Source organism: Homarus americanus, unplaced genomic scaffold, assembly GCF_018991925.1.
Source record: "Homarus americanus isolate GMGI-L3 unplaced genomic scaffold, GMGI_Hamer_2.0 scaffold7626, whole genome shotgun sequence".
NCBI lineage: Eukaryota > Metazoa > Arthropoda > Malacostraca > Decapoda > Nephropidae > Homarus > Homarus americanus.
In genome coordinates this window covers 19336713-19364653 of record NW_024718273.1, presented here as the reverse complement: position 1 = coordinate 19364653, position 27941 = coordinate 19336713, and the positions used below count along the sequence as shown (strand labels likewise).

The following is a 27941-nucleotide window of genomic DNA, read 5'->3' as shown; positions in this document are numbered from 1 at the left end:
CTGTGGGCAAGTACAGTATACAATACAGTAAACACTATTTTGTTTATTTAAAATATATTGTACGTGTACAGTGGTACTGTATTTGCATACAGTAAATAAACACAGCTCCGTGCGAGATGCGTTGTTTAAACTTCTGAAAATTTTCCCGTTTCAGCTATGATATAGTTTCATTCACACATTGCATGCCCGTATCTTAAATATTTTTTGTGTTTGGAAATATATTCATTTACACAAACTTTCAGATAAACTACTCAGCATTATTTTGGTAAAAAAAAATGGTGTTTCTAACTTAATTAGAATTGATTTTATACTCGGGTATCAAAATGTCTTACGTTTTTTTATATTAAGTCCCCGTCACTATAACATGTTCAAATATTTTGTTTAGGGATTTTTTATTGGAAAAGTCTTGTAGGGAATATTTTCATTGATCATTATGGTATCAAATTCATTTCTCTACATCAATTAGAACAGAAACTGTGAATAAAAGTTTATAGACACTTTCGCTAGCCGTAAATATTTTTGCTCGTGCCCTCGAAGCATGCCAGGGATGTGCGAAAACATCTGTCCACGTGAGATGCCTAGTTTAGACTGAGATTTTTCCCATTGCCAGGAAAAATTCCGAGGTTGTAGGATTTTTTCCGGGTTTGAGAGTCATATCGTTCCCAGGAAATCTCTCATCCCCGAAGAGCTCTGCACCAATATAATTAATATAATTAAGTGGAGGGCACCATGTTTTATTATTGTCCAAATTTCTATAAATTGCTAAACTAACTACATTTATTAGATGCTCCTGCTCTATCATGCAGTCTTATGATGAACTAAAAACAAAATATAATTAGCTATACAGTTCTGCTCATAATAATGTAATAAAAATATGATAACTATTTTATTTGATACTTTTGAATTACTTTGGTGTATGTCTGTTATAAAATCCCAAATTCTACATTATTTTTCAAGCCTCCAAATGAATCCTTGCAGGCTTCACAAAGGCACCCACTAACTACAGGCTGTGGACCACTGGACTGACTCTAAATGGACATCCCATACTTAAGTCCTTTAAAGCTTATGGTTTGAGTATATATATCCATTACATGTTACTGTGTACAGTAATTATTTCACACCTGGGAGGGAGAGCAGCCACCTGTCAACAATGCTACCACCTGATGAATTCGGCTTTTCCTGCTTCGAATATACACCATTGTTTCCCACAGTGCATTGACTAGTACATCATCTCGAGTCTCATCCAGTTGAACATCCAAGGAAAGTTGAGGAGACAGACGTAAATATGTTATGCCACAGGTCCCACACCAAGCACGGGCCCTGTCAACTGTGCGGTTGTCTGCCATTGTTGCCTGAGGATTCCAAAACAATTTGACATTTAACAATAATTTTTGTTTATCTAGAAAATAATATTTACATGTCAATAAGAACTCAAAATTGTAAATAGCAATAAGGAATTATTTAATAAACAATTCTTTCCCCATTTAGCCTTGAAAGCTCTTTCGAATAACGCAAGTTAGCCAGGACCATTTGTAATGCTGACTGAAATAGCCAATACCAAGCACAGTATTCCACAAATAAAAAAACACTGCACCCGGCTTTCCACTCATCCGTGCACACTGCTGCTTTCTGGATATACAGCCCCATCATACTCTTTCCTCCTTAGTTGTTACTGAACTTGTACAGTACTTCAAATTTGTGCAAAGCCAACGAACCTCGGGTACTTGACATCAACTGCCAGTTGCTCCTAAATATTTTTTATGAAAGTTCTGGTCAAAGATTGTGTGTGTCAGGTGAGTGCCAGGCTTATAGCGAGTTGTGGAATATGGGAAAACACTACAATAAAGACTGAATTTTGGACGAGTTGGATATTGTGTGATACTGGTTTAGGAAGGGATAACACCACAATGTCTGGCAAGATGAATAATACTTATATCTCCAGCAAGAATGGTCTCTAGTGTGGATATCTGGTGGTGATATGTTCAATATGTTGTTTGGCTGGAGAAGGGTGTTAAACTGATGTGCATGTGTTTCTGGATGATCATTTTTTCCTGAGTGGTGTGTGTGTGAGGGGGGAGTGGGGGATAAACATGAGTAGGGTGCAGAAGTTAGGTCTTTAACCTTGTGTGACACTATCTCCTTCTACTACGTGCATCAACCATCGCCAATATGTCCAAGAGGCCATCTACTACATCATTAACTACCCCAAAGGCCAAGAAACCAAGGCAAGCAATTACACTGGAGCAGAAAATCAAGGTGCTGGAAGCACGGCAGTGAGGAAATGGTGCTTCAAGTGTGGGGCACCAATTTGGACAGTGATGTGGATAATGAGCTGGTCGAGTTGGCCTCTGCATCTTCAGAGGATGAATTGCCCAACTAAAGTCAAGTGAAAATCTATTTTTGAGAGCATAAAGTAATTAAAAAATAAGTTGACAGGAAAGCGAGTGCTGGACGAGTCATGCGGGTGGTGAGTGGCACCAGCATGACCACCCTCTCACATCAGCCGATGGCTAGTAAGCAGAGCATTTCACATCCCTTAATTTTAGCAGTGTTGATTTATGAGTGTTTGTATTAACATAATACTACAGAAAACAATGTTTTGTTTATTCTAGGAGATGGGCTGAGGTGCATCTGGGTAAATTCTCAGTCTTTTTAGCATTTTGTGTTTCTCTCAAGTACCAAACTAAATTATTCCATTGAAACAACACTTCAATTTAGAGCGAATTTGGTTTAAAGCGACCTCTCTTGGAACGAAGTATCTCGTGTTATATCGACGTTCAACCATATCATGTGTCTGAGGTGTCTCCGTAGGTGTGAGCGTATTAATGGAATTAATTTAGCAAACTAGTTCACTAAACCAAGCGAAAAATAAAATAAAAATTCCTTCTGTTAAATCGGGAGTATACAGTAGTACCCTGAGAGTATACTGTACTGCATTTTCATAAAATAAAATTTAACACTACTTATATAAAAAAAATTAATCATACCTGGTCAATCAGCATCTTAGCAACATTAGACAGACCAAAAGCCATCTGAACGCTACTCCACATACTCTCAGGTCTGAAGCAGTCGATGGCATCAACCTACAAGACAGATACAGTACATAGATATTCATTCAGCAGAAATCATCATACAAGTTTACACTAATTCTGCAGCTACAGTATATTGTTTAGGCAATAGAGGTACAATATACAACACAAATAGGTGGTGTAGGTACAGTATATACAGTACCTAGACAGTCAGGGCATAGATCCTGGGGGGGCACATCCCTCTCTATAATCAAGTTGGAATATTTCCTATATAATCATCCCCCTGTACAATTAAAGTAATTCTTAATAAAACAATTGCAATTCTAATTTCCCCAAGCTTAGTTCAAGCTTCCAACTTATTGGAACATGTGTCTTTAGCTGAATTTCGAGGGGAGCGATCAGAGATTCTGAATTTTCATTGGCTATCTGATTCCACCATTTTGAAGGGACATCCAATGAGAACCCAGATTTTTGTTGTTGTTGTATTGTACTAAATTAAAAAATAAATAAATAAATGCCTTCTTACCTTTGTAACTTATTTTCAAAGTCTAATAAACATGCTTGAAGATATCCTGTTTTATAGTTACAGAATATTATACGTATAGTATTTATATTCACAGAAACATATACAGTACAGTACTGTACAGTTAACCCTCACTTTACGCGGTCCCGCATTCCGCGTTTCCACGTTAACGCGGTGCCTTGCCAGAACCTCACGTGCTCACATTACGCGGTACGTGAACCCCATTACGTGGAGAGTGTCCGGCGCGACGCTATTTTTAGATTCGCCCCACCCGCCCGCCTACCTGCCTGTGCTCCTCGCCTCTCCCTCCTCCTCCCTCCGCTTGGGCAAGCAGCGCGGTAAGGTTGCGCAGTGTGTGTCTTTGTTGCGTTATCACTGACGTCATATGACGTATCAGACCTGTGATTGGCCATGCATCCCTACCCCCCTCTGCTGCTAGCTGTAATTGACTTAAAGTATTATGACGTGTCCACCCGGGGGAGGGAGGGAGGGAGGAAAGACGACGCTTGACCTAGCCGCGGCAGTTTCATCCCTCAAGGCCACTCCGTGTAAACGTGCATCCATTGTTCCGTAAAATGGCTTCCGCCGGACCACCACCCCCAGAGAGAAACCTTTCCTTACCTGGACCCAGCGGCACTAAGCCAAAGAAGACACGACGTTCCTTAAGCTACGAGGTGAAGTATACCATCATCCAAGAGTTGGAGAAAGGAACAAGGCAGGTTGATTTGGCGCGCCAGCATGGTGTGAATGAATCTACGATTCGAACAATAAAGAAGGATGCAGCCAAGATAAAGGAGCACATGAAGATCACAAAGTCTACAGGTGCTTCTATGATCAAGTATTTTCACAACCAGGTGCTTCTCAAGACAGAAAAATTACTTGTGAGGTACTTGGTGCGTCAGGCGCGACGGAACATGGCGGTCGACACGCGCTCTGTTAAGGACTACGCACGTGAACTGTACATCGCAGTGGCACGAAAGATGGGAATTACAGAGCCCAAACCCTTTAATGCTTCCTCTGGGTGGTTACAGAGGTTTAAGATCCGGAACAAGATCACCAATATAAACATTGGTGGTGAAGAAGCGAGTGCTGATCGTGTTGCGGCTCGGGAATTTCCTCCGTTTTTACGTGAGATTATGGAGGAAGGACAGTACACTGACGACCAGGTGTTTAACATGGACGAATCTGGTCTTTTCTGGAAAAAGCTACCTTCCAAGACCTTCGTTGTCCAGTCTGCCAGCAAGGTAAGGAGTCGGAAGATGCAGAAGGAACGCATCACCGTCCTGTTTACCACCAATGCCTCCGGTACCTGTAAGCTCAAGTTATCGGTGATCCACACAGCATGCAAGCCGCACGCCTACAAAACCATGGACATGACCAAGCTAAATGTCCACTGGCTGACCACACGTAAGGCGTGGATGTTCTCTACACTGTCCCTCTCCTGGTTTGATGACTGTTTTGTTCCCGATGTAAAAAAATTCTGTGAGCAACAGAATGTGCCATTCAATATTTTGTTGCTGCTGGACAACGCACCAGGACACTCACCCCTACTGTTAGATCGTCACCCCAACGTAAAAGTGGTCTTCCTTCCTCCCAACACTACGTCTATATTACAGCCCATGGACCAGGAGTTGATTTGCAATGTAAAAGCTGCATTCTCAACAAAAAAATTCCAGCTCCCGAACGACTACACCAACACCAGGGAAGAGTTGCGTAACCTGAGTGACACCACCACCGATAGCAAGAGCGAAGAAGATGAGGATCAACAGTTGGAACATCAAAAAATACTGTTCAAACAATTCTGGAGAGTATTTAACATCAAGAAAGCTGTGGACTTCTTGGTGGAGTCATGGGATCAGCTGTCTATTGCTACAATTCGTCACGCATGGAGACGTGTGTTGCATGGAATACCAGGTGAGAGGAGGAGTCAATCTGTGACTGGTGAGGTTCAGAATGTTGCAGTAGCAGTGGACCTTGCCAGAGAAGCTGCGCAAACTGTTACAGTTCCAGGCTTCTCCGAGACCACCAACGACGACATACTGGAGGTGATCAGAGATCCTGAAGTGACTGCCGACGAGATGTTGGAAGAACACGTCAGTGAAGAGGAGGAAGAAGGTGCGTCATTCTCCGAAGAACACAGTTTAAGTCATAGTGATATTAAGGGTGCCATGGAGTGTGCAGAGAAAATGAAGTCCTTCCTTTCCCGCGACAATGACGATGACCGCTATGAAGTCTTCCATACCCGGCTGGTGCAGGCTATGGAGCCGTACATCAAGGTGTATCACGACAACATCAACGCCAGCCGTCAGCAAAGCATAACAGATTTCTTCGCCCGTAACCCACCACAGCCAGCCCAAGCCAGTGATAGTGACAGTGAAGATGACTTTGAGGGATTTGTCAGGGAAGCCCTGACAACTGTAAGTGACAGTGATGGTGATTCACCTAGTAATGGTGATTCACCTGAGGGCCAGTAATCTGCCCTCTGCCTCGGAACCAGCCTCCATCCCCGTATGCCGACCCATCTCTTCTACTACCGTAAGTGTTCCACCTAAGTTTTAGTTTTCTAACCTAACCTTTATTTTTCCTATGTTAACCTTTATTTTTCCTATGTTAACCTTTATTTTTCCTAACCTAACCTCTTCTATATTACTTGTTTTTTCATACCATCATAAAGTTAAGATAAAATTTTTACTACAACATAGTTGTGTGTCGTCAAAAAGTGGAGTTTGGGGATCGGCCCGGACTCCATTTCAATTAATCCCATATGTTATGTTATTCACTCTACGCGTTTCTCACTTTCCGCGGTACCCTACGGGTTACATTAACCGCGTAAAGTGAGGGTTAACTGTACTTCATTTACAAGTCTTGGAAGTCATACCCCTTCAGTAACAACAAATCTACGCCATTGTAAACAGAGTATAACCAGACCCAATCTAACCCTACCAAAAAAAAAAACTACAACGAATAAATTTGGACCTAAATGTTCATAAGCAAAGAAAACTATCTATTGACACTACATTTCATTTAAATTAAAGTATCTGAAACTAAACTTACCCAAGTTAACTTAACATAACCTATCCTTACCTTAACTCAATCAATCAGAGTACTGTCCTCATATCTGAGGATTGGCAACCACAGTCCTCCACTCTCAATGTTCTTGGGCTGGTTTAACTACTCCTGTAAAGTTTTGTATCTCTCTTGGGACCCAGTTTTTAATTTAATTTATCCACCCCAGTCTCTGCCTTCCCCTGGTCCTCCTACCCTCAACTTTGCCCATTAATGTTTGTTATTATCTCTTCATCCCTAATTTCAATATATGACCAAAGTATCCTATTTTTCTTTTTCTGTAAATTTCAATTATTTCTCCAAGTTTTTGCCACTCTTAGAAAGTCATTTGTTTTCCTGTCCATGGAGCAATCTTAACATTCACCTACAACCCACCCAAAATACAGTATTCTGCAATATAAGAACTACCATTGAAAACATGTACGGGTCTAAATATATTAATTTTCCTCCACAGAATCCATAGTTTCAGTTGGAACTATTTAAAAAAAAAATGCTGCAGAGAAAATATCTTAATTTACACAGCGGAAGTAATCACACAGACATTAGAGAGGACAAAGAAAACAGACATTAGATTCAGTTGCATTCATAATAATTGGATTAAATTAGAAGTACATAGAGCTTCAGGGGAAATTATCAATGTCTAGTGATCTTGATCTTAAATGACAATGCTCTATTTCTTTAGAAATACTCTTCTGTTATAAGTAAGGAATTTAATTATGAGATTTACTACCATTCTTAGGTGCTACCTGTATAACATAACACAATAAGGTAGCTTTCATGGATACAGTAAAGCTGAAAATATATCACACTATATGCTTAATCAACTGTTCATATAATGCTGCTTCCTTACAGCTGCATATAATAGCCAATAAATGCTATAGTAACTGCCAAGACATTTTATAGAGTACTGTGTTACATACTGCACTGATAATTGGCTGACGTACCCGACTGCATGCAAAACTGGCACTAAATATATTACACAAACTGTCACATACAATGGTGGGTTACCTTGGACACTGGTGGTCGTCCTGTTCCTAGTGATATTACAATGGATGGTTGAATGATCTCATTGACTCTCCCCATAGCAGTCAATGTTGTGTTATACTCGGATATTTCTGTTAATACATCAAGAGTTGGGTTGTTGGAGATCAGTCCACCATCAATGAATCTTCCATGGGCTCTGTCAAAATATAAAATTGTTACAGTAAACATTAAAGTTATTTTTAGAGCAACACTGAAAATATTTCATGACACAGCTCCTATGAATGAATGACAGCAAATGAGGTAAGAGTTTGTGTTGTTCTTGAATCTGGCCACTAAAGTACAATACAGTACATACTTCACTTTAATTTGTTTCACAGTAACAATTCATCACAATAACGACAGTAATGAAATGCAACACCTCAAGACATTAACGATACATTTCAACACAATAACGATCAGTAGTGCAAGTTGATAACGATCGGTAGCGCAAGTTGATAGTCACTCTGGGCGGCCAGGCACTAACACCACTCCCCCACCTCGTATGACAGCAAAGGGTCTCGTTAAGCAGTTCAGTGAGTATCTCAAGGTTAGTTATTATTAGTTATTAACTCTACATGCAGTATTAATGAGTGTGAATAAGTGGTTGTAATTTTTTGTGGGGTTTACAGGGGTTATAGGGGGTGAGGGCTGACCCATTTAGCATGTTAACTATACTTACCACATTAACAACCGTTTTTGTGGTACCAATTAGTCATTAAAGTGAAGTATGGACAGTACCTCTCAATTTTGTTTTATAATTGGCTAAGGTTAATGTTACAGTTATATAGCAATAAAAAATAATAAAATAAGTGAAGATGTACAGTAGAGTCACCCAATAACATGAACTAGGCTGCCAGGACCCAAGTTACCACATAGACATGTTAAAGTGTGTCATAGGTTTACATCTCCAATGGAATACACCCTGTACACACTTAAAATTATTAAATATATTAAAAAATAGCCTAAATAAATTTATTTTACGAAAAAAAAAGAATGAAGTATATGTACTGTACACTACAGTTGAGTAAACCTAAGTGAGCAAATAAAGGACTATACAGGTCTGAATTGAAGGGAAGCGGTCACAAGCAGCAGTGGTCCAGGCTTTCAACCACATTACAGTACGGTATATGAAACACAATAGAGTGGTGTGTCGATGTCCTTCCTCTCATGTACTGTTCTTCTTTCACCATTCTCATTTTGTTTATTAATGTCTAATTTCACCTCTAAAATAACTCACTACACACACACACAATGACCGCTCTTGTAGCATCTGAACATCTCCAAGGTTCACAATGTTTGGTGCTCTGCTGGAAGTAATTCATGCATACCGTTTGAATTGTCTTCTCAACAACATTGTGAAAAATTAAAATATATATACAGGTATATATTGTGTTAATTGACTGTTTTGGTCATAAAGATTATATTACAATAGAGAGAAGCCATAATGGGAACTTCCCGACATTGAAGAAAGTGAATTTAAATAATACTGTACTTGTTAAATACACTAATAAGAAAGATTTAGATCACTGGCAATTATATAATTCTTATGATTCTCTAATCAAAACAACTGTCAATTATTCATTATCAATCTATAACTTTTACTCTTTTACATAAATCACCAAATGCCTAAGTTAAGGAGAACTGAACAAGAAAGGTGAACCACTGCCACATCTTCTAATTACAATATGTAATTTAACCTCGTCTCACCTCACTTAACCTAACCTAACCTATCTCAACCTAACCACACCAATTGGCTCAACTACATCATTATTAAACTATACAAGAACACCGATACATGTATAACTACAGTAGCTATATGTATTGTGCATTGACCTCATTAGCTACATACTGAACTGTAATACACAATAGATCAGAACTTGGGATTTGCTTTATTTTGGCAAAAGTGAAAGAAGTGAAAGTGAAGTATGAAGTGAAAGAAGACATCTATCAGGGTTCTGTCTTGAGCTACCTTCTGTTTATCATTGTGTTGGAGGCAATATCATGGGACTTTATGACTAGCCTGCCCTGGGTGTTGTTGTATGCTGATGACTTAAGTGCTGGTGGCAGATACAGGGCTGCCTCACATATCGCAAAGGTCACGGGCATGAAACTCGTTGCGAATATCGAAATTGCGAATAGCGGAGCAATTTCTCCCATAAGAAATAATGTAAATAGGGGGGATACGGGTGGTCGCGGCCGTCAGATTCTAGCACTTGTTTTACTCAATAAATATAGAACATAAAATAGATAAAGAAACAAGGGCATAATATCAAATAAACATCAATAACAAACAGTGTACTTTACATGCATAAGTGCGTGAGAGTGTGAATGTTTATGTGTGTGAGGCAAGTCTTAAACGTAGACCGTGCACGCGCCCAGTCACTGTCGTTCCTTCTCCGTGTTCATGTCTTTTTACGATATCCAATTTCACGTCCAACGTAACTGCCACACGTGATCCCTTAGCAACATTGCTGGGAGTTTGAGTAGCTGGTCGCTTAGATATTGCAAGATCACAAAAATCACACACCAGCACATGTGAGACTGAGGCGAGCGGGAGCGTATGGCGGAGGAATACGTACACACGTAAACACACTGTCGTACGTTACGGTTGAGGCGCGATCCAAAATTTTTGCTCGTAAGACTTTGCGAATAAACGGGACAACCATTGCAAATAGTGGAAATGGGTAACAATAAAGTGATTGCGAATAAATTGGGTTACGAATACCGAGGCTATGAATAACGGGGTTTGCCTGTAGTATTGAAGAGGCAATGAAGAAATTTAAGAAATGGAAGGATGGCATAGAGCCAAAGGGAGAGTGAATTTGAATAAAACAAAAATACTGTATTAATTAGTGATGTGGGTAAAGGGCAAGTGATGGAAAATGACCTTGTGCTGTCTGTAAGAAAGATGTTGGCAATAACTCAATAATGTGCAACAAGTGTGGAAGGTGGGTACATATGAGGTGCACTAGAGTAGATGGTAGAATGCCAAGTTAATGCTAACTTTAGTGTTGTGTATGCACAGGTAACTAAGCACCCACAGCAAGGCTGTAGAAACTCAACATTGGGGATATGTCCCTGGAGTGTGTTGGTGAGTTTTGTTACCTGGGTGACATGATCAATGCTGAAGCCTGCTCAGCTGCAAAAGTCAGCAGTGGCTGGAGGAAGTTTAGGAAGTTGCTGCCTTTATTGATGACAAGGGACCTCTCCGAGTGTAAGGAAGAGTGTATGCAGCTGGCATGAGAAAAGTGATTTGTATGGCAATTAAGAGGATGACATAAACAGGCTTGAGAGAGCTATAATGAGAATGGTGAGGTGTAATGTGACTGGAAGATAGGAACCTCTGTTAAGGTAATGAAAGTACAGTATTAACCAAGTCCTGCAGATAAGCAAGCTGAGGTGATTTGGGCATGTGGAGAGAATGGATGAGACCAATTGGGTCAAAAGGTGCATGACCCTAAATGTGGAGGGAATGAAAGCCAGGGGTAGGCTAAGAATGGTTACCAATGTTGCTTCACTTAAGCCAGCATCACCTATTAATAACACATCCTACCCCAAAGATTGCTTGATGCCAACCTCTCTATTCATTCTTGTACACATGTGGTACTTCCTGAATGTCCATTACCTTCATTCTTAGTGTGTCCTTCACTCTCATTCCTTTTTCTTTCTATTTTTTTTTTGTCAGGTATTATTCCAACCATAATATGGTGTGGCTAGAATCAAGAGGAAACAGAATAAGGTGGAGTTACCTGAAGTATGATGGAGCAGCACCTGATGCTCTGGCAGCCTTCCATACCAACTGCTCATCTGGAGACTTAACGGGAATGAAGACGTTTCCTCCATGAGACTGTAACATCTGTTCTCCACTTACATAGTTACGGAAGAGGTGGAGGTCTGCTGGGGAACGGTCTGCCAGGACACCCGTAACTAATACTCTGAAATATTGCACAATATTAGTACAGTATATGTCAAGTATATCACAAGAGGACTAACTGGGCCACGTATTGATATAAGACAGAAACAGATCCAGCTTATGAGGGGGTTGGGTGTTCAGATTTTGATCATACCAACAAAATTCCCTGGCATATAATCAAAAGCATTTTCATTTGATGAACGTGTAAGAAAGATACATTTAGCCACTAGACTAACAGAGGCACACCACCACCGCAGGGAAGAATGGTTTAACTCCAAGCCAGAGGTCTGACTGACCTAACAAATAATGATATGTTACATGTGCACCCTGAGTGACCTGCAGGGTCATTACACACCACCTATGATTTTTCGATGGTACTCTTTGGTGTTTTTGTGTTATTTTGGACCACCACCACCTCCTCCTACTACTAATAACATTGATACTTACTTAATGTCCTTTATATCAGTCATAACAGTTGTCGCCCCCAGCTCAGTTCTCAAGATATTCTCAAGGGGTTTTTCATCATAGGGACGACGGCCAATAAACACCAAGTCCTTCATCCTAAAGTAGAGACCCTGAGTGTATCGTATACTTTTACCTGAGGAAGGAAAGATGGTGACACTTGGTTAACAGAAAATGAAAGTCACTGTGGCATTTTAAATCAGTTGACAGAAACTTTTTCATTCAGAGAGTATAATCAATTGTGGCGTCTCCTAAAGCAGGGGTGTAAATGCCAATACAGGTATCCGCTGTTTAGCGATCGTTCACTTAGCGATAATTCCGTTTATCGAATTAAAGATTCTTAACGCCCTTGGTTATTTAATGATCTGCAATTGTTTGGTTTAGCAATCTTCAACTCACTGGGAATTGCTACAAGTAAAAAACAAAAATTATCTTTTAATTCTATTTTTCTATTAACCTACCTACCGGGGTACCCAATATCCCATTGAAATAATGGATTCGGTTAATGAAATTTTCGGCTAACGAACGACTGTGGAACGAGTTGTGTTCGTTAACCGAGGGACCACTGTATTACTTATTAAGTGATGATAAATACACTACATTAGTTTTTATTAAGTGGTGATAAATACACTGCAATAATACTTATTAAGTGATGATAAATACACAAATGTACTGTACTAATTTACTAAGTGTTGAAGACAGACATTGTGGTAAGCTGATCAACTGTTTGCTCTTTGTAAACAAGTGAGTATGAAATGACTCATGTTCAGTGTGGGATCTTTTTTTTTTTCAGGAAAGCTGATTCTTTTAGGATAATATTTTATCAACCTAACACCAAATGATCCTAAATTCTATGAGAATTGTGGTGGAATTGCATATGAAGTGTTAAAGGAATCTTGTGGGAAAGAGAGGGAGCCACCCACCAATGCTACCCCCCAACCTCTGCCAGCTGCTCCCAGATAAACATATGTCGTCCACATACAATATACTCCTACTTATTTGTTCTTATTTTTAACTTTACATTACTGTACAGTATACAGTTTTCTCTTTATTCATAATACAAATTCTGTGGTTACTTACAGTACGTATAACACTTTATAGTAAATAACAATCTTCTCGGTGACAACAGTTGTTGACACCAGACTTGCATGTCTGATTTTCAACCCAAAAAGTTGTTTCATATTTTGTTTGTTTATTGTTGATGTAATATTCTTTTAATAACCTTGTTATACACTTAAAGACCTTAGTTGTTGAAGTGCACTAATAACATAACAACAACTGTTTTCTTTAAATAGTTCAGATAAGCAGTGTTATCCCCATCTCCCTCCCCTCCACCCATAAATGGGCTTTTTTAGGACTGGGGTGTGCCCCAATTGCTCCACTCCATCGAGGTTCTGCTGTAGTTCGCTAAATCGAGAAAATGTCGTATATAGGTCTCCCTCCCTAATCCCCGGGGATTTGTTCCTCAGCAAGACCATGATTGTTGGAGGGAGACCTGTACTGTACAGGTACTTGTGTTTCAGAGAGAATCTGAAAATTAAATTTTTAATAATCACAAGAGGAAGTATTAAGTTACCAACCTCTCCCTAGTGCCAGGGCAAGAATACCCCCAGTACTGGTTCCAGCAATCCAGTCAAAGAGTTGAAGTATTGGTCTGCCTGCTGCTTCTTCAAGGGCAATCAAAAGTTGGATTAGAACAAGGCCTTTGATGCCTCCACCATCAAGGCACAAAATACGTCCACCTTTCTTACTTGAAGTAAACCTGTTGCCAGAGGATAAAGTTAGTTAGTTGCAGAAGATTAACAAAACTTCAATGATATGTAACATTACACCTCTACAAAATGGTAGAGGAAATAATTATACATCTAATACTTTATTCATAACAAATGAAAGACATACACATAACAACTTATCACTCAAATCATAATTACAACTCACCCCAAAGGAACCCCAACCTGTGATGTAACATTGAGCTTTCCTAACATTGCTTCATCCAAAAAATCATCAAAGCTTGTTCTACTACGCGAAACTTGGTTGGTTTCTGGAGGAACACCGTCAAACGTCCCTGTCGGTGAACAGCCATCAGTGCAATCTGGGAGTCGTTGCTGACAGCGCGGCGCACTGATAGCGTGTAGGAGGTACAGCATTGTGTTCTTCTCCTTGAAAGAACTACTGGCAACAATATGACGAACATTTGATCCCTGGGGAAAAGTAAACACTATTAATCAAAACAGCTATTGTACTGTACTACATTATTTATGGGAAGTACAGACCCCCACTGTGCTTCCTGATCAACAACGCTCCATCATTCACTCCTCACATGTAATAATAATAATAATAATAATAATAATTAACGGTTTATTGAAAGAGCTTGGCAGCCAGAAGGCTGAAAATATCCATGTGGAAGTACATGGATGACTGCACTGTGGGGGTTACAGTGGACAACACCTCACTGGACTACTAGTCGCTACAAGGCACCCTGGACAGGATACAGGCATGGACTACGGAGAACAAGGTCACCATCAATCACACCAAAACCGTAGTCATGCACATCAATACCGTCACCACTCCAGTGCAAGCTCCAGCAGTTACAGTGGGTGCCCATCCTCTCCTGGGTGTAACTATAGACCACAAACTGGACTGGAAGGTCCATGTAAATAACACAATCAAGGCAGCCTCGTACCTACTTTACATGCTACGATGACTCGGGTCACTTGGGGCACCCACGCCAGAGCTGAGGACTATCGACAACGCCTTTATTCTCCCCAAATTAACGTATGCGTCACCAGCCTGGTCGTCTTCTCTCAACTCCACCCAACAATGTCAGCTAGAGAAGGTACAGAAGAGGGCCTGCATAGTCATGCTTGGTGCAGACTACTCCGGCTACAACAAGGTTCTCTCCACCCTGGAGATGCCATCCCTCAGTGGCCTCCACCACCACGCACTAGCAGGGTTTGGCAGTGGACTACTGTACCATCCTTTTCATCGCCATCTACTGCCACCTGCAGTCCCCCGCCCACCTCGCAGTCCGCCACTACAACAAAATTCAGCCCATAAGAGCCCGCACCGATAGATATAAGAACAGCACCATCCCATCTATTGTTAAAATAATAAACAACTCCTGATTTATGTACTGTATAGCCCTGTAAATGTATTGAACGTATATTATTATGTTTAAATCACATGTAAGTTTGTATATTTTCAGCCACCGGCTGCAACTCTATTAATAAACCGTTCATTATTATTATTACTTTATTATTATTACTTTATTATTATTATTATTATTACACACAAGAATACAAAGGGTCCCTGCAAAGGATGAGTTCCCCTAGGGACGGCTCTGCCAAGATGACTCAGCACTGTACACTGCCTCCTCTATACTTTTTTCACTCTTCTTCACTACTTACACAAGAGCATTATTATAGCAGTGTACCACCAGACTGATAGACTCTTGGTGTGAGACTGATTTACCAGTACCCGGTATATAAAAAAAAATACACAGTAAAATTCACATAAGCTTACCCTTTTGTTTATAACAGCCATGTTGGCACCAAAGACAAGTAAGGCCTGTAGAACAACGGCTGAACTGGCAAAGTGTATGGCTGTGTTACCCTCGTCGTCACCCACACTCACTTCTGCCCCACGACTCAGTAGTGTTATGACACACGCGAGGAGGTTGTTTTGTACCTGTTAAAACACCATTTTCTCATTGTGAGTTATCTAAGGTAATGAACACAGGAATAAGGTTCCAACTCTCTCAAAATGGTGTTCAACACCGACAGCACTGAACTCTACCCATACAAATATTTCTGATACAATATGGCACATCCTCTTCTCTCATACAGTATTAACTTTATCTCATTTCAAAATGGAAACTTCATACAAGAAATTTATTTTCTTCTTATCAAGTATCACCGAAATATTAAGGGCAAAGTAACTAACTTACCATTTTATGTAAAGCAGTGTGGCCATGAAAATTACGTGCATTGATATTACAACCCAAGTCTGCCATGGCTGTGATTATCTCTCTGGAAGTGGCCCAGTGTAGAGGTGTTCCTCCATGTTTCATGTCCTCAGAACACACACAAACATGTTATCAATTAAACTTTGCATTTAACATTATTTACTTTCAAAATAATTAATTAATCGACTTTGAAACATAAATGTAGATAGGTAAATATTACTCCTTTGACTAGCAGGGTACCTTCATTTTGTTGTACATTGGTCTAATGAAACTGAACACATGCTGTATTGTACTGTACTCTACTGTACTAAACCATAGTGGAAGTGTGAAACTTTTATTGTTTAAAAACACTTAGACATAATACCTTCACATTGAGCTGGTTTGGATACATTGTAATTATTTCCTTTGCACAGAGTGTGCTGTTGGCTGCCATAGCTGAATGGATGGGTAAAGTGGAGTCGTGTGTTGCAGCAACGTTGACATCTGCCCCAGCACACAGTAGAGCCTTCACACATTCTGGTTTATCAGCCTCACATGCCAGATGTAGGGGTGTTTTGCCACTTTCATTAGGAATATTTATAAGCCGAGACTCTTTCTGTGTAACTAACTGAAGGAAGAGATAAGGCAGGATTAGAATTTATGAATTTGGAATGGAAAGAAAATTACAGTACAGTATTACCCCATATGAACAACCTTTGGCCTCCTAGATACTGTACAAGCTGTCCTGTGTTTATAAACACCTGACTCTTGATTTTATATATACTGTATTAAAGTACTGTAAATGTATATGTTTTTTTTTAAATACTAATTCACTCCTATTCCTGTTAAGTTACTGTATTATACAGTATAGTACTGAAACACTATGGTTAAGACTTAACATTTTGAGGTTTGTTATATTAATTACACAAAGAATATTATTATGTTATGTTATACCTCTATTATAGTTATGTCTTTTGTTGCTGCAAGATGGTAAACGGAATTGCCTTTAACATCAGTGACGTCAACGCTGACATTTCTTTCTAGAAGACCACGAATGATATCCAGATGACCTTCTTTTATTGCCAAATGTAAAGGCGTCTCCTTCATTTCAATATCAGCTGTGTCTGCATACCTGAAATTATAAACAATAACAATAGAATATTTACAACAACAAAATTCTGATAAACATTACAAAATTATAAAGCAAAATCTTATATTGTACTGTATGTATACTGTGTAGGCCTCTTTAACACAGACATTATCAGACCCTAAAGTGCTGTGATCTATGACATTGTTTACATGAACTTTGTTTAATATCACATCCTGAGTCCAGTAACCACACATAATAACTACATACGTAATTAATTTCCATCAAAAAGTTCAAAAAATTTCTGAAGTTATAACTGATCTGTCCTCTGATGGCAGTTAATTTAAACTGATCAACCAGAGACAAAATCAAGAAAGGGAAGGCCTGACTAGCTTGGCTGTGTACAGAAGAAGCTACAGTATTCATCTCAGTCATTCATATATGTACAGTCGAGGACAAAAGTTCACTCTCGTGGTGAAACTGAGTCACAGGAATGAGCCTCTGAACTGACTTACCCTGACTGCTTCATCTCATTTGGGGTATTTACAATTTCATATGCTGTACATTAGATAAGTTAAGACATACACCATATACAGTACATCTATAACTGCTTATTAGCCCTCAATTGATGGCTAGGGATCCCCCACCCCCTCGCCATATGTGCAAAAATGGAACAGAAGGAACATGAAATGTACGTCCACAGATGATGGTCACCGTCCCTCCACCTAACTTCCAACAGCGAAGGCAGCCATTTAAGAGTTATTAATATAATGAATCTAGTGAAAAAATTTTTAACTGGGCTTTAGAATTTTCTTGTGAAGTTCATACTGTACAGTGAGTTCTGCTATAACGCTTGTTTTGATAACGCGAATTTGCTCTAACGCGATTTATGAATTAGGAACGATATTTGTATAACGCGAACGCTTGTTTGCTATAACGCGATTTTTGCTTACTATTTCTCCAATTTTGTGGTATAAACTGTGATTATGGTAAAGAAGAATATCTCCAAGAAGCGTTCTGGTGATAGAATTCCCGGTGATGATCGAAAAAGAAAGGATATAACACTTGAAGAGAAGCTCGATGTTATCAACCTCAAAATCACCCTTCTCCCCCATCAAGTTACATTCATATTTTTTCAAGGTAAAGTGTTACATTTACTGTATGATTTCATTATTAGATATGAATGTAACATTTAATTAGACTGTGCTATCCTTTGTGTTAGGCTAACTACTAAATTTTTTCGATTTCGAGTAATCTGCACCTAACCCTATTTTCTCCATAAGCCCTGTTATTTCTATTACGCGATTTTCTATAACACGATATTTTACAAGAACACAATTATCGCGTTATAGCAGAACTACCTGTATTCATTTTGTATCAATTTGTCTTTCATCCTGTTAAATTATAAATCAGTCCTCTTCCTGTACCCTGATGCTGTACTGTACTATACTGTACTCTCACCCACACCTCAACAATCATTGGTCACATTTCTCATGCATTTCTATACATGAAGACTTACTGCCAGGGTTGGTCACTAAAATAACTCTTCTTTTATTCACCTAATGGACAAAGGTGAAAAGACTTTAGGCAACACTATCTCTGTACAGTATATAACAAACAGGTAAAGTTTGTCCAACACTACCCAAGTTTAACCTAATGCATTACAGTACGTACTAGTTAACTGGATAAAATACATCTAACAAAAGACAGCTGTACAATATACTGTATTCCTCAATAATATCTTACTTTATCACTGAAGAATGGGAAAATAGTTGAGCCAAGCCAGTATGGGCCGCAATGTGGGCAACAGTCCAAGTAGGATGATTCCGGATCAGGTCACATATGTTCTGAATAACTTTTTGATTGACAATATCAGCTGGCATGTGTTGGACCAGAGGAGGCAACAACTCTTTCAGGGATATGAACCGGATTTGTGCTTCTCCAATGTCAGGTATTCTGAAGAGGCTGTTACAAGTGAACAATACTGTGTTAGTAAATTCCTCTCATAACAGACTATGGGTATTTTGGATTGCAGTTAGAATAAAAGATTATTCTAAAATTTAGACCAAAACAAATTTTTTCTTATCTAATTTGCCAAACAGGAATACAAAATTAAAAAAATACTGTAAATACTATTCTTAAAGTTCACCACCTATAGTTAGGTCTTTTTAACTGATGGTACTAGGCTAAACCCCCCCCCCCTCCTTCTCGAAATGCGAATATTCTTTTTTTCAAACTATTTTTCTTCCACTTATATCCTGAAAGTTAATGTTTTTAAATAGTTATATCTTTACATACATTAAATTTAGCATTAAAATGATCCAGAACTGAGTATCTTTAACAGTTATACCTGTACAGTACATTCTTATATGAATTTATTTGTGATATTTCAATATTAATCAATCATTATGTATGAGCCAACGAGCTTGTACAGTACAATCAACTAAAAAAAAATTACTATAGAAGAACTTGATGATCTCTTACTCTATGGTCGCAGAAAATGTTATAGCAATCGGTCAATAAATTTGGAAACTTCCTAATCCCAAACTGTTTTATATTCAGGAGACAACTTCCTTTCGGAAGCCATGATAGTTGATCAGTAATTAGCTCCTCTAAAACCTCGCCAGTATAGTACCAGAAAGCTGTGACATCTGGTGATGTTTCCTATTTTTTACTTTTATCCTCTTTGCCACTGATTGGTCCATTAGTTGCTTGGCCGGTCGGTCATGTCTCTGTTACGCTCTGTTGGCAATGAAGTACTGGGCATGGTCTGGTTCCAGGATCTCAGATAGTTTCTTTGTCATGTACAAAGGAAAGACCCTTAATAATCTGATGACTTTGTAGGTCATCCTTGGTCGAATTGCCTTACTGTTTACCAGTTTGTATGCCTGCACTGTCTAGGTACATTTTCTGTATACAGTACAGCATTTGCATTGTTTATACAAATGCAAAACTGTATATAGTACTTGGTCTATACACATACCAAATTGTATACAGTAGTACAGTGCTTGTACAATATTGTCTATACGCATACTGTACAGTACTGTAGTATATGCTAAATCAATGTAAAATTGTATGATAAATTTACTTAATAAAAACTGAAATGACCTTTGCCTCTTTGAAAAATATTAAACATCTTCCCTGAGTAAAGTGGCTACTGTACGTTGTGAAGCAGTGTGACAGAATATGTTGGGTGACCAGCCCACTGCCTGGTGTTGTCGTGACCTGTTGCTGTCTTGGAGTCAATGATATTGCACTGTGTGCTTGTGGATGCTAACTTTTATAGCAACATTACATTTCTATAACTTGAAAATCAATCATTCGCATTCTCTTTATCTCTATTTTACCAAGTTTTATCAATACTGCAAGAATGTATTAATTTCTAACCTGAGAGCTTTGTTGAGTGAATTCTGGACAGGAAAGTGCAGAAGCAGTTCATAATTATTGTTTTTTGTTGGACCATACAGTACCAGGCAGTCTTCCCGGCACTGAACCTGAAATAAGACCCACAAATATGGAGAAACATAAACTGGCCTAATCTAATGATGATACACAAAGAAAAGTTTCACTAAAATTCCTGTAATTAAGTCTATATAACAAGTAACTGCAGTACAGTACAGAGTAATATTTAGAATATTATCTGGCAAACAAGACATTATTGTAGCAGCAATGGTGTAGTCTATCAAAACTTACCGGTATTCTGGCAAACTGAGAGATTCCAACCTCAGTCACTGTGTTTCCTGAAGGACCTTCTGATCCTAGGAAGGACTTAAAAAGGTTCCCCAGGAATGCCATGGTCTGTGATGAGATCAAAAAGGATTATTAAACTAAGGCATAAATTGTAAATATTGTATGATGGAAGACCACGGACAAAATTACTAAATTTACTAATGAGGAGGGTGGCAACCACTGTACTGTACTGTGGGCCATGAGAAGATACCATGAGTTGTGATTCATCAACATACTACAAGATAAACATTAGTAAACCTTCTCTTGGTGCTCCAGAACTAACCACTACCTGCTGCTCTTTCACAAAAAAAAGGGGATCATTTTCCTTGTTCCTCCACAAGATTTGTAATAGACCCTAAATAATAAAATACACAGAAGACCTCAAGATTAGGCCCGCCAGCTTATTTCACCATAAGATTAACCACGCTAACCAAACGTCACCTAACCTAATATATACTACCAGGAAGGTTAGATTAGGTTAGGGGGACTTTAACTATGGCGACATCGACTGGAGGAACGAGTTCACTCCAAATGACTTGAATAACCCTGCTACTCTTTTTCTAGAAACTCTTAGAAATAATTTTCTTTTCCAACATGTTAGAGACCCGACACATTACAGAGGGGAGCAAACACCCAAGCCACTAGACCTCATCATAACAAATGAGGAGGGTATGGAGGCCAAACTGGAACACCTTGCCCCAATTGACACCAGTCACCATAGTGTATAGTGTTGTCATTCAGATTTAACTGTTACCTAGTTCAGGATAAGGCCAGGCCAACGTGCAAATATTACAAGGGAAATTACAATAGGATGAGGGAAGAGATGAGTGGAATCAACTGGGCCTGACTCATTAAGGCACAAGAACGCAGACACTACGCTGAATATCATAACTAGTAAAGTGACCCATTTGATCGATAAATACATACCCAAGACCAAACCCAGTGCCTCTAGGAATACGAGGGGATCCCTGCACATGAACCATGCGGCGGTCGACAAAGTTAAGAAGGAAACTCAGAAATTCAAGACGTGGGTTGGGTTAAATGATGAGCAGGACAGGAGGATGTATGCAAGAGCCAGAAACCAAGCAAAGGCAGAGTGTAGAAGGGCTGAAAAGGAGTTCTAGAGGCTGGTTGCAAGCGAGGTCAAGTCAAACCCAAAGACGTTTTACCGCTATGCAAAGTCAAAATTAAAAGCACGAGTAGAGTATCAGACCTGAGGCTTGAAGATGGTAGTTACGCAGATTCTAACCAGGATAAAGTTGAGGCATTAAACAGCTTCTTTTCCTCGATGTTCACAAGAGAGGATGCGATTAACCTTCCTGCATTTGAGGACAGACGGTTCGACACAACGCTGACCCACATTGTGTTCACAGAAGAGGGTATTAGATATAAACTGTCAAAGCTAAAGGTCCATAAGAGTCCCGGCCCTGACATGGTGCATCCCAGAGTGCAAAGGAAGTTGTGCAACGAGCTTGCCGAGCCCCTGAAGATCCCATTCTGTAAATGCCTGGATGAACAAAAGGTCCCCAGTGAATGAAAATGGCTTATGTGAGTCTTATCTTCAAGAAGGGCGATTGTCAATCCACAAACTATAGACCGGTGAGCCTGACTAGCATAATATGTAAAGTACTTGAGAGTATTATCAGAGATGCCGCGATGGAACACCTACTAAGAAACAACCTTGTAAAGGATTGCCAACACGGTTTTATGCTGGGGCGCTCCTGCTTAACACAATTGCTCAAGGTATTGGATATTTGGACCCATATTCTGAAATGGGGTGGTAATATCGACAATATATACCTAGATTTTGCCAAGGCTTTCGACAGTGTACCCCATGAAAGGATGAAAATTAAACTAGAAGGGTACGGAATTCGGGGAAATGTCCTAGCGTGGATAGAAGACTTTCTACATGACTGCAAGCAGTGTGTGGTGATTAATGGCACGAAATCATCACCTGTACCTGTCACAAGTGGGGTACCACAGAGCAGTGTATTGGGCCCGCTGTTGTTTGTTTGTTTCATAATGACATGCCTGGTGTTGTACACTCCTCCATACAAATGTTTGCCGATGACGCCAAGTTTATTTCGGCAAATTAAGAACCAAGCGGACTGTGAAGAGCTGCAGAAGAATCTCTGTGAGCTCCAAGAATGGTCAAAGAAATGGCTGCTGAGATTCAATGTCATGAAGTGTAAGAGGATGCACCTGGGGCATACCAACGGTAAGGAGGCGTATCATATGTCCCAACGGGATGAAGAAACTGCACTATTTGAGACTGAATGTGAGAAGGACCTAGGTGTGTATGTTGACAATGAGCTGAAGTTCTCGGGCCATTGCGAGAAGAAGGTAAATGAGTGCAAATAAATTATTGGGTCTTATAAGAATGTCATTCAGATATCTAGATGGTCCGTCCCTCGTAACGATCTTCAAGAGTGAAGTGTTTCCCCATTTGGAGTACTGTCACCCCGTCTAGTCCCCGAGTTATGCTAGGGACTGTCAGTTGGTTGAAAATGTTCAATGGAGGGCCACCAGACTGGCGCCAGCACTTCGGCACCTCAACTACCCTGATAGATTGGAATTCCTGAACTTGCCTAGCTTATACTACAGACTGGCAAGGGGCAACCTAATTAAGGTGTATAAGCATCTCAAGGGGCTCTACTCAGTCAAGTGTTCTTACTTGGAGCTGGCGGACACTCGCCCCACAAGGGGTCACAGCTCAAGATTGAAGAAGCAGCAGGTCCAGAAAACTGTGAGGGCAAACTTTTTCGGGATGAGAGTTGTGAACTCTTGGAACAATCTACCAGATTTGTGAAGACACTGAGTGTGAGCTCTTTCAAGACAAGACTTGACCAACACTGGAGCAGGTTCAGGTACATTCAGGAGCCGGTGCATGCCCAGTACTTGCCAACAGTGCGTAACAGAGACGTGACCGATCGCCCAAGTGGCTAGCAAGCCGATCAGTGGTGAAGAGGATAAAAGTAAAAGTAAAGAGATTAGGTTTGATTACATTAGGTTAAGTTAGCATTAGGGTGATTAATCTCTGTGAGAAATAAGCTGGAGGACAAATATTGTGGTAGGTAATTCCCATACAGTATTGTAATAAATGTTAACTAACAAGTTTATACAACAGTCCTTGTAGTAAGTTTGCACCTAGTTTCTTTAACTATGATCAAATGGTCCTGGGTTTAGATATTATTGGTTCTTTTGTTCTGCTTCAAAAGTGATAGTCAACCTCTCTCCTGGAAATAAGCAACTGACAGTTACCCTTGGTCACGTTGCCTTACCGTTTACCTGCACTGTCTCGGCACAGTAAAATGTTCAGGAAACTGTATACTGTACTGTACACCTGCGGTCTACCTGCACTATATACAGACCTACATTGTCAATATTTATGCTGAACTGTGTAATTGTATAGTTTATAAACATACCTAGTCAGTTGTAAACCTATATGACAATTTTACTGAATAAATACATCATTATTATTATTATTATTATTATTACTATTACTAACACAAACGTGGTGGTGTAATTATTCGGATCGCGACCGTCCACTGTTTTTCATTGAAAATGGGTTTATAAATATCCAGTTTTCACTGATTTTATTAAAGGATACTGTATTATGTTGGGAATAAATATAAATATGGCTGAAATCATGTGCTTACTTTTTACTTTTATCCTCTTCACCACTCATCCGCTTGTTAGCCGCTTGGGCGATCGGTCACGTCTCTGTTACGCACTGTTGGCAAGTGCTGGGCATGCACCAGCTCCTGAATGTACCTGAACCTGCTCCAGTGTTGGTCAAGTCTGGTCTTGAAAGAGCTCACACTCGGTGCCATCAACACTTTCTGGCAGATTGTTTTAAGAGTTCACGACTCTCACCCAGAAAAAGTTTGCCCTCACAGTTTTCTGGACTAACCTAACTTATATTCTAACTTGTCTATATCTAGAAAACTAAGCATTTACACAAGAAAATTAATAAACTGAAAATAATCAGCATACAAAACTGTCTTAAAAAAACCCTCATAATTACCAAAGCACTGAGTCACGAGTCATATACTGTATTAGCTCGTGGTGGTGAAGATCACATCAAGAAATAGCCGGTATCAAGAAATGTATTGTTTATTACTATACAGTACAGTACAGTATATGACTCTTGGATCATGTGAGGACTCACCCCTAGCTAATGCAGTAATACAATACTCTAAGACAATATCTCCTAGGTATCACCAACATTATACAAATTTTCTATATATAGTACTATACAGTATTGTAGAAGAGAAATTGTTTCTTACTTCAAGAATATCCAAAGCCAAACAGAGGCATTCAATTTCCGTAGTACTTGACGAGAGCGGTCCAGCCTCAGCAGTAACTTGGGGAAATATCTCTATTTCTCTTGTTTGGGAAACCGTGAAAAAATACCGGAGAAATTCATTTTGCATAATTTCACCAAGTGTATTTACTGCAATCATACAATGGTTCATTTCATAGGTTTTTCTTCTTAACACTGTACAGTACAGCCTATTCTTACTTTACTTCATCCTCTTTGACAATTATTAGTCTTAGCCACTTGAGCAGTCAGTCAAGTCTTTTACGTTCATAACAAGAAAACAACAAACTTATCTTACCTAACCTAAACTAAAATACTGCACTTATTTTCTATTTTATTCCTCTAAAATAATATATCATAGTTTTTCTTTAGATACAGCTACAGTACATTCTATAATTTCTGATGCATTTTATAATTACTGTACTGATACATTCTATAATGCTAATTTATTTTATGTATCATTCATAAAAAGAAGAAAATTTAGCAAACTTAACCTAAAATAACAATAATTTATATTTTATTCTTCTTAAATAAAATAAAATTATTTTCTGTTAAACACGCATTCCTATACAGTGGTCCCTCGGTTAACGAATGCTTCGGTTAACGAAAAACCTTCCATAAGAATATTCAATTCGGTTTACGAATTCCTTACGAATTCCTCTCAACATGTTTTCGCTTGTTCACAAGCTGGTAGATTAGTCCGCCAATACAGTAATCGGTTCTAGGGCTTAAATTCGTTCCCATTTGAGTAAATATCAAGAAGGTTGTACTATTCAATAATTTTCCAAGTTTTACATTAAATTTTTTAGTCATTTTAACAATTCTCTTCCACCCCCACTTCCATCTCTTCTCCCTTCTCCTCCACCCCCACTTCTAATTCCCATCATCATCATCATCAACAACAAGGGAGCCTTCTACATACACACCTCAAAGTAAGTGTACTTTACTGCATTTAATTTTACTTTGTACTGTATGTAGTTTTAGGTGAGCTGGAACCAATTACCCAAAATCCCATTGAAACAATGGTTTCGGTTAACGAACGACCTTCTGGAACGAATTGTGTTTGTTAACCGATGTTAACACCGTCCTGGAGAGCTCGTGTGTGTTCGTGTGTTGGTAATTAGGTTGAACTACACATGCGCTAGAGTCTGACAATTGTGCAGTTGTTCTTTGCAAGAATCTGACATGTTCATTGGTCGGTATGATTTTGGATCAACCAATCACAGCTCAGTATCGCATAGGCCTCCTGCTGCAACTCCCTTGAATTTGAATTTATTTCCAAGATGTCTCCCTTGTGCAAGGGCTGTGATGTAGATTACTTCTAAACAATCACAAAATTTCACGTTGTGTATTACAGTAAGGACGGTGAGGCGGTGAAATTTCTCCACGAATACTGTGTTGCCAACCGAGGTTAAGTGCACGAACTGTAACCAGCCCTGTAACTATCAAGCTGACAAACACCTTTGGTACTGTGGAAGGAGAATTGTCTTCTGAGTCTAAGGTAAGCACTACTTATTCCAAAACTTAAAATCCTAAAAATCGCTGGATAACCGCAATGCTAATTTTACATAGGTTAGGTTTTGTGTGATTAGCGGTAGAAATGAAGGTCAGGCTCATTCAAAACATATAATAAAACAGAGGAAAAAACAAAATCAACTTGAAAAAAAATATAAAAAAACCTAACCTAACCCGGGTAACGATATCTGGTACTGCAGGGGTTTTCAAACTATGGGTCCCGACCCTTCAGTGGGTAGAGAAATAAATAAATTGGGTCGCAAAATATATAAGAAAAAAAATAAAATGGGTCGCGAAAATAAATAAGAAAATAAAAATAAATGCACCATAATTTAGGCTTGGTTATTGTAATGTACAGTACACTCCACAGTTTAGGAAGCGACTGCAAGGAGAGCATTTCCTGATTCTTTCTTTACCTCTCATGTCAGTGTTTGTCTTTGATTTACTCATTTCATATCATTACACTTAGGTTTAATGGGTCGCAATTCAAATTGTTGTTCTGGCTGTGGGTCGCAGTAAAAAAAGTTTGAAAAACACTGTGGTACTGTACTCCCACACCCACTAAAAATCCCAAAACAGTGGTCATAATTTTATACAAGATTACCAAAGCAGAGTAAAGCAAGCAGTTTACTGGTCAGTCCTGAACTTGACTTTTCATTTACCCAATTGTAAAACACGGTTCCTATACCTGTTCACAGGTGAGTGAGTGACCCTCCCCCACATAATTATCACAACTGTTATTCTTCTGTTCGTAAGTTTTCATTAATATATAGAGGCCATTTACAGTTTTCTAATATGTTACAGTATACAAATTGGTGACTTCCCTGATGACGTAATCTAAAACACAGCAACACTTACATCATGTTATCTTGCCATTATGACGATCACTAAAATAATATATAATAATCTTCCTTTCAGTTGTAGTTTAAATCACTTACTTTGGCTATAAATTAAGAAGAATGTTCCGTTGTTCCCTGAGATAGACAACTACAACAAGTCACTGAGGAACCAGAAACCTCAGGAAGGATCAGCTGACGATGAAGTTCACTATCAGTCCATCACTGTACCACCTTCACCTTTATTATTACATGTATTATTATAAGAACATAAGCATTATTATTATTTTTGTAGTTATTATTACTATTATTATTATCAGCATTATTATTATTTTTGTAGTTATTATTACTATTATTATTATCAGCATTATCATTATTTTTGTAGTTATTATTACTATTAGTAGTAGTAGTAGTAGTAGTAGTAGTAGTATACTAATTCCTCCTAGAAGCTTTCAAACATGGTCATTCATAATTTAATCTTTAAAACAATA

At 39.0% G+C, this 27941-nt stretch overlaps 1 protein-coding gene across 4 annotated transcripts; it reads right to left on the bottom strand.

The window, feature by feature from the left end:
- Positions 1–28: 28 nt before the first annotated feature.
- LOC121859539 (85/88 kDa calcium-independent phospholipase A2-like) lies at positions 29–27691 on the bottom strand. 4 transcript variants are annotated; one of them, XM_042356423.1, is made up of 15 exons: positions 27553–27691; positions 20740–20844; positions 20434–20540; positions 18793–19011; positions 16914–17091; positions 16345–16587; positions 15963–16088; positions 15539–15703; positions 13955–14217; positions 13597–13778; positions 12002–12152; positions 11391–11576; positions 7627–7798; positions 2988–3083; positions 29–1352 (listed from the first exon to the last, which is right to left on the bottom strand). In XM_042356423.1, exons 2-15 carry the CDS (start codon positions 20839–20841, stop codon positions 1116–1118), a joined length of 2427 nt encoding a protein of 808 aa, XP_042212357.1. In that variant the 5' UTR covers positions 20842–20844; positions 27553–27691; the 3' UTR covers positions 29–1115. The 4 variants fall into 4 exon arrangements, with proteins under 4 accessions (XP_042212357.1, XP_042212356.1, XP_042212355.1 ...); XM_042356422.1 differs by lacking the exon at positions 27553–27691 and adding an exon at positions 27303–27426; XM_042356421.1 differs by lacking the exon at positions 27553–27691 and adding an exon at positions 25065–25273.
- Between the last annotated feature and the right edge of the window lie 250 nt (positions 27692–27941).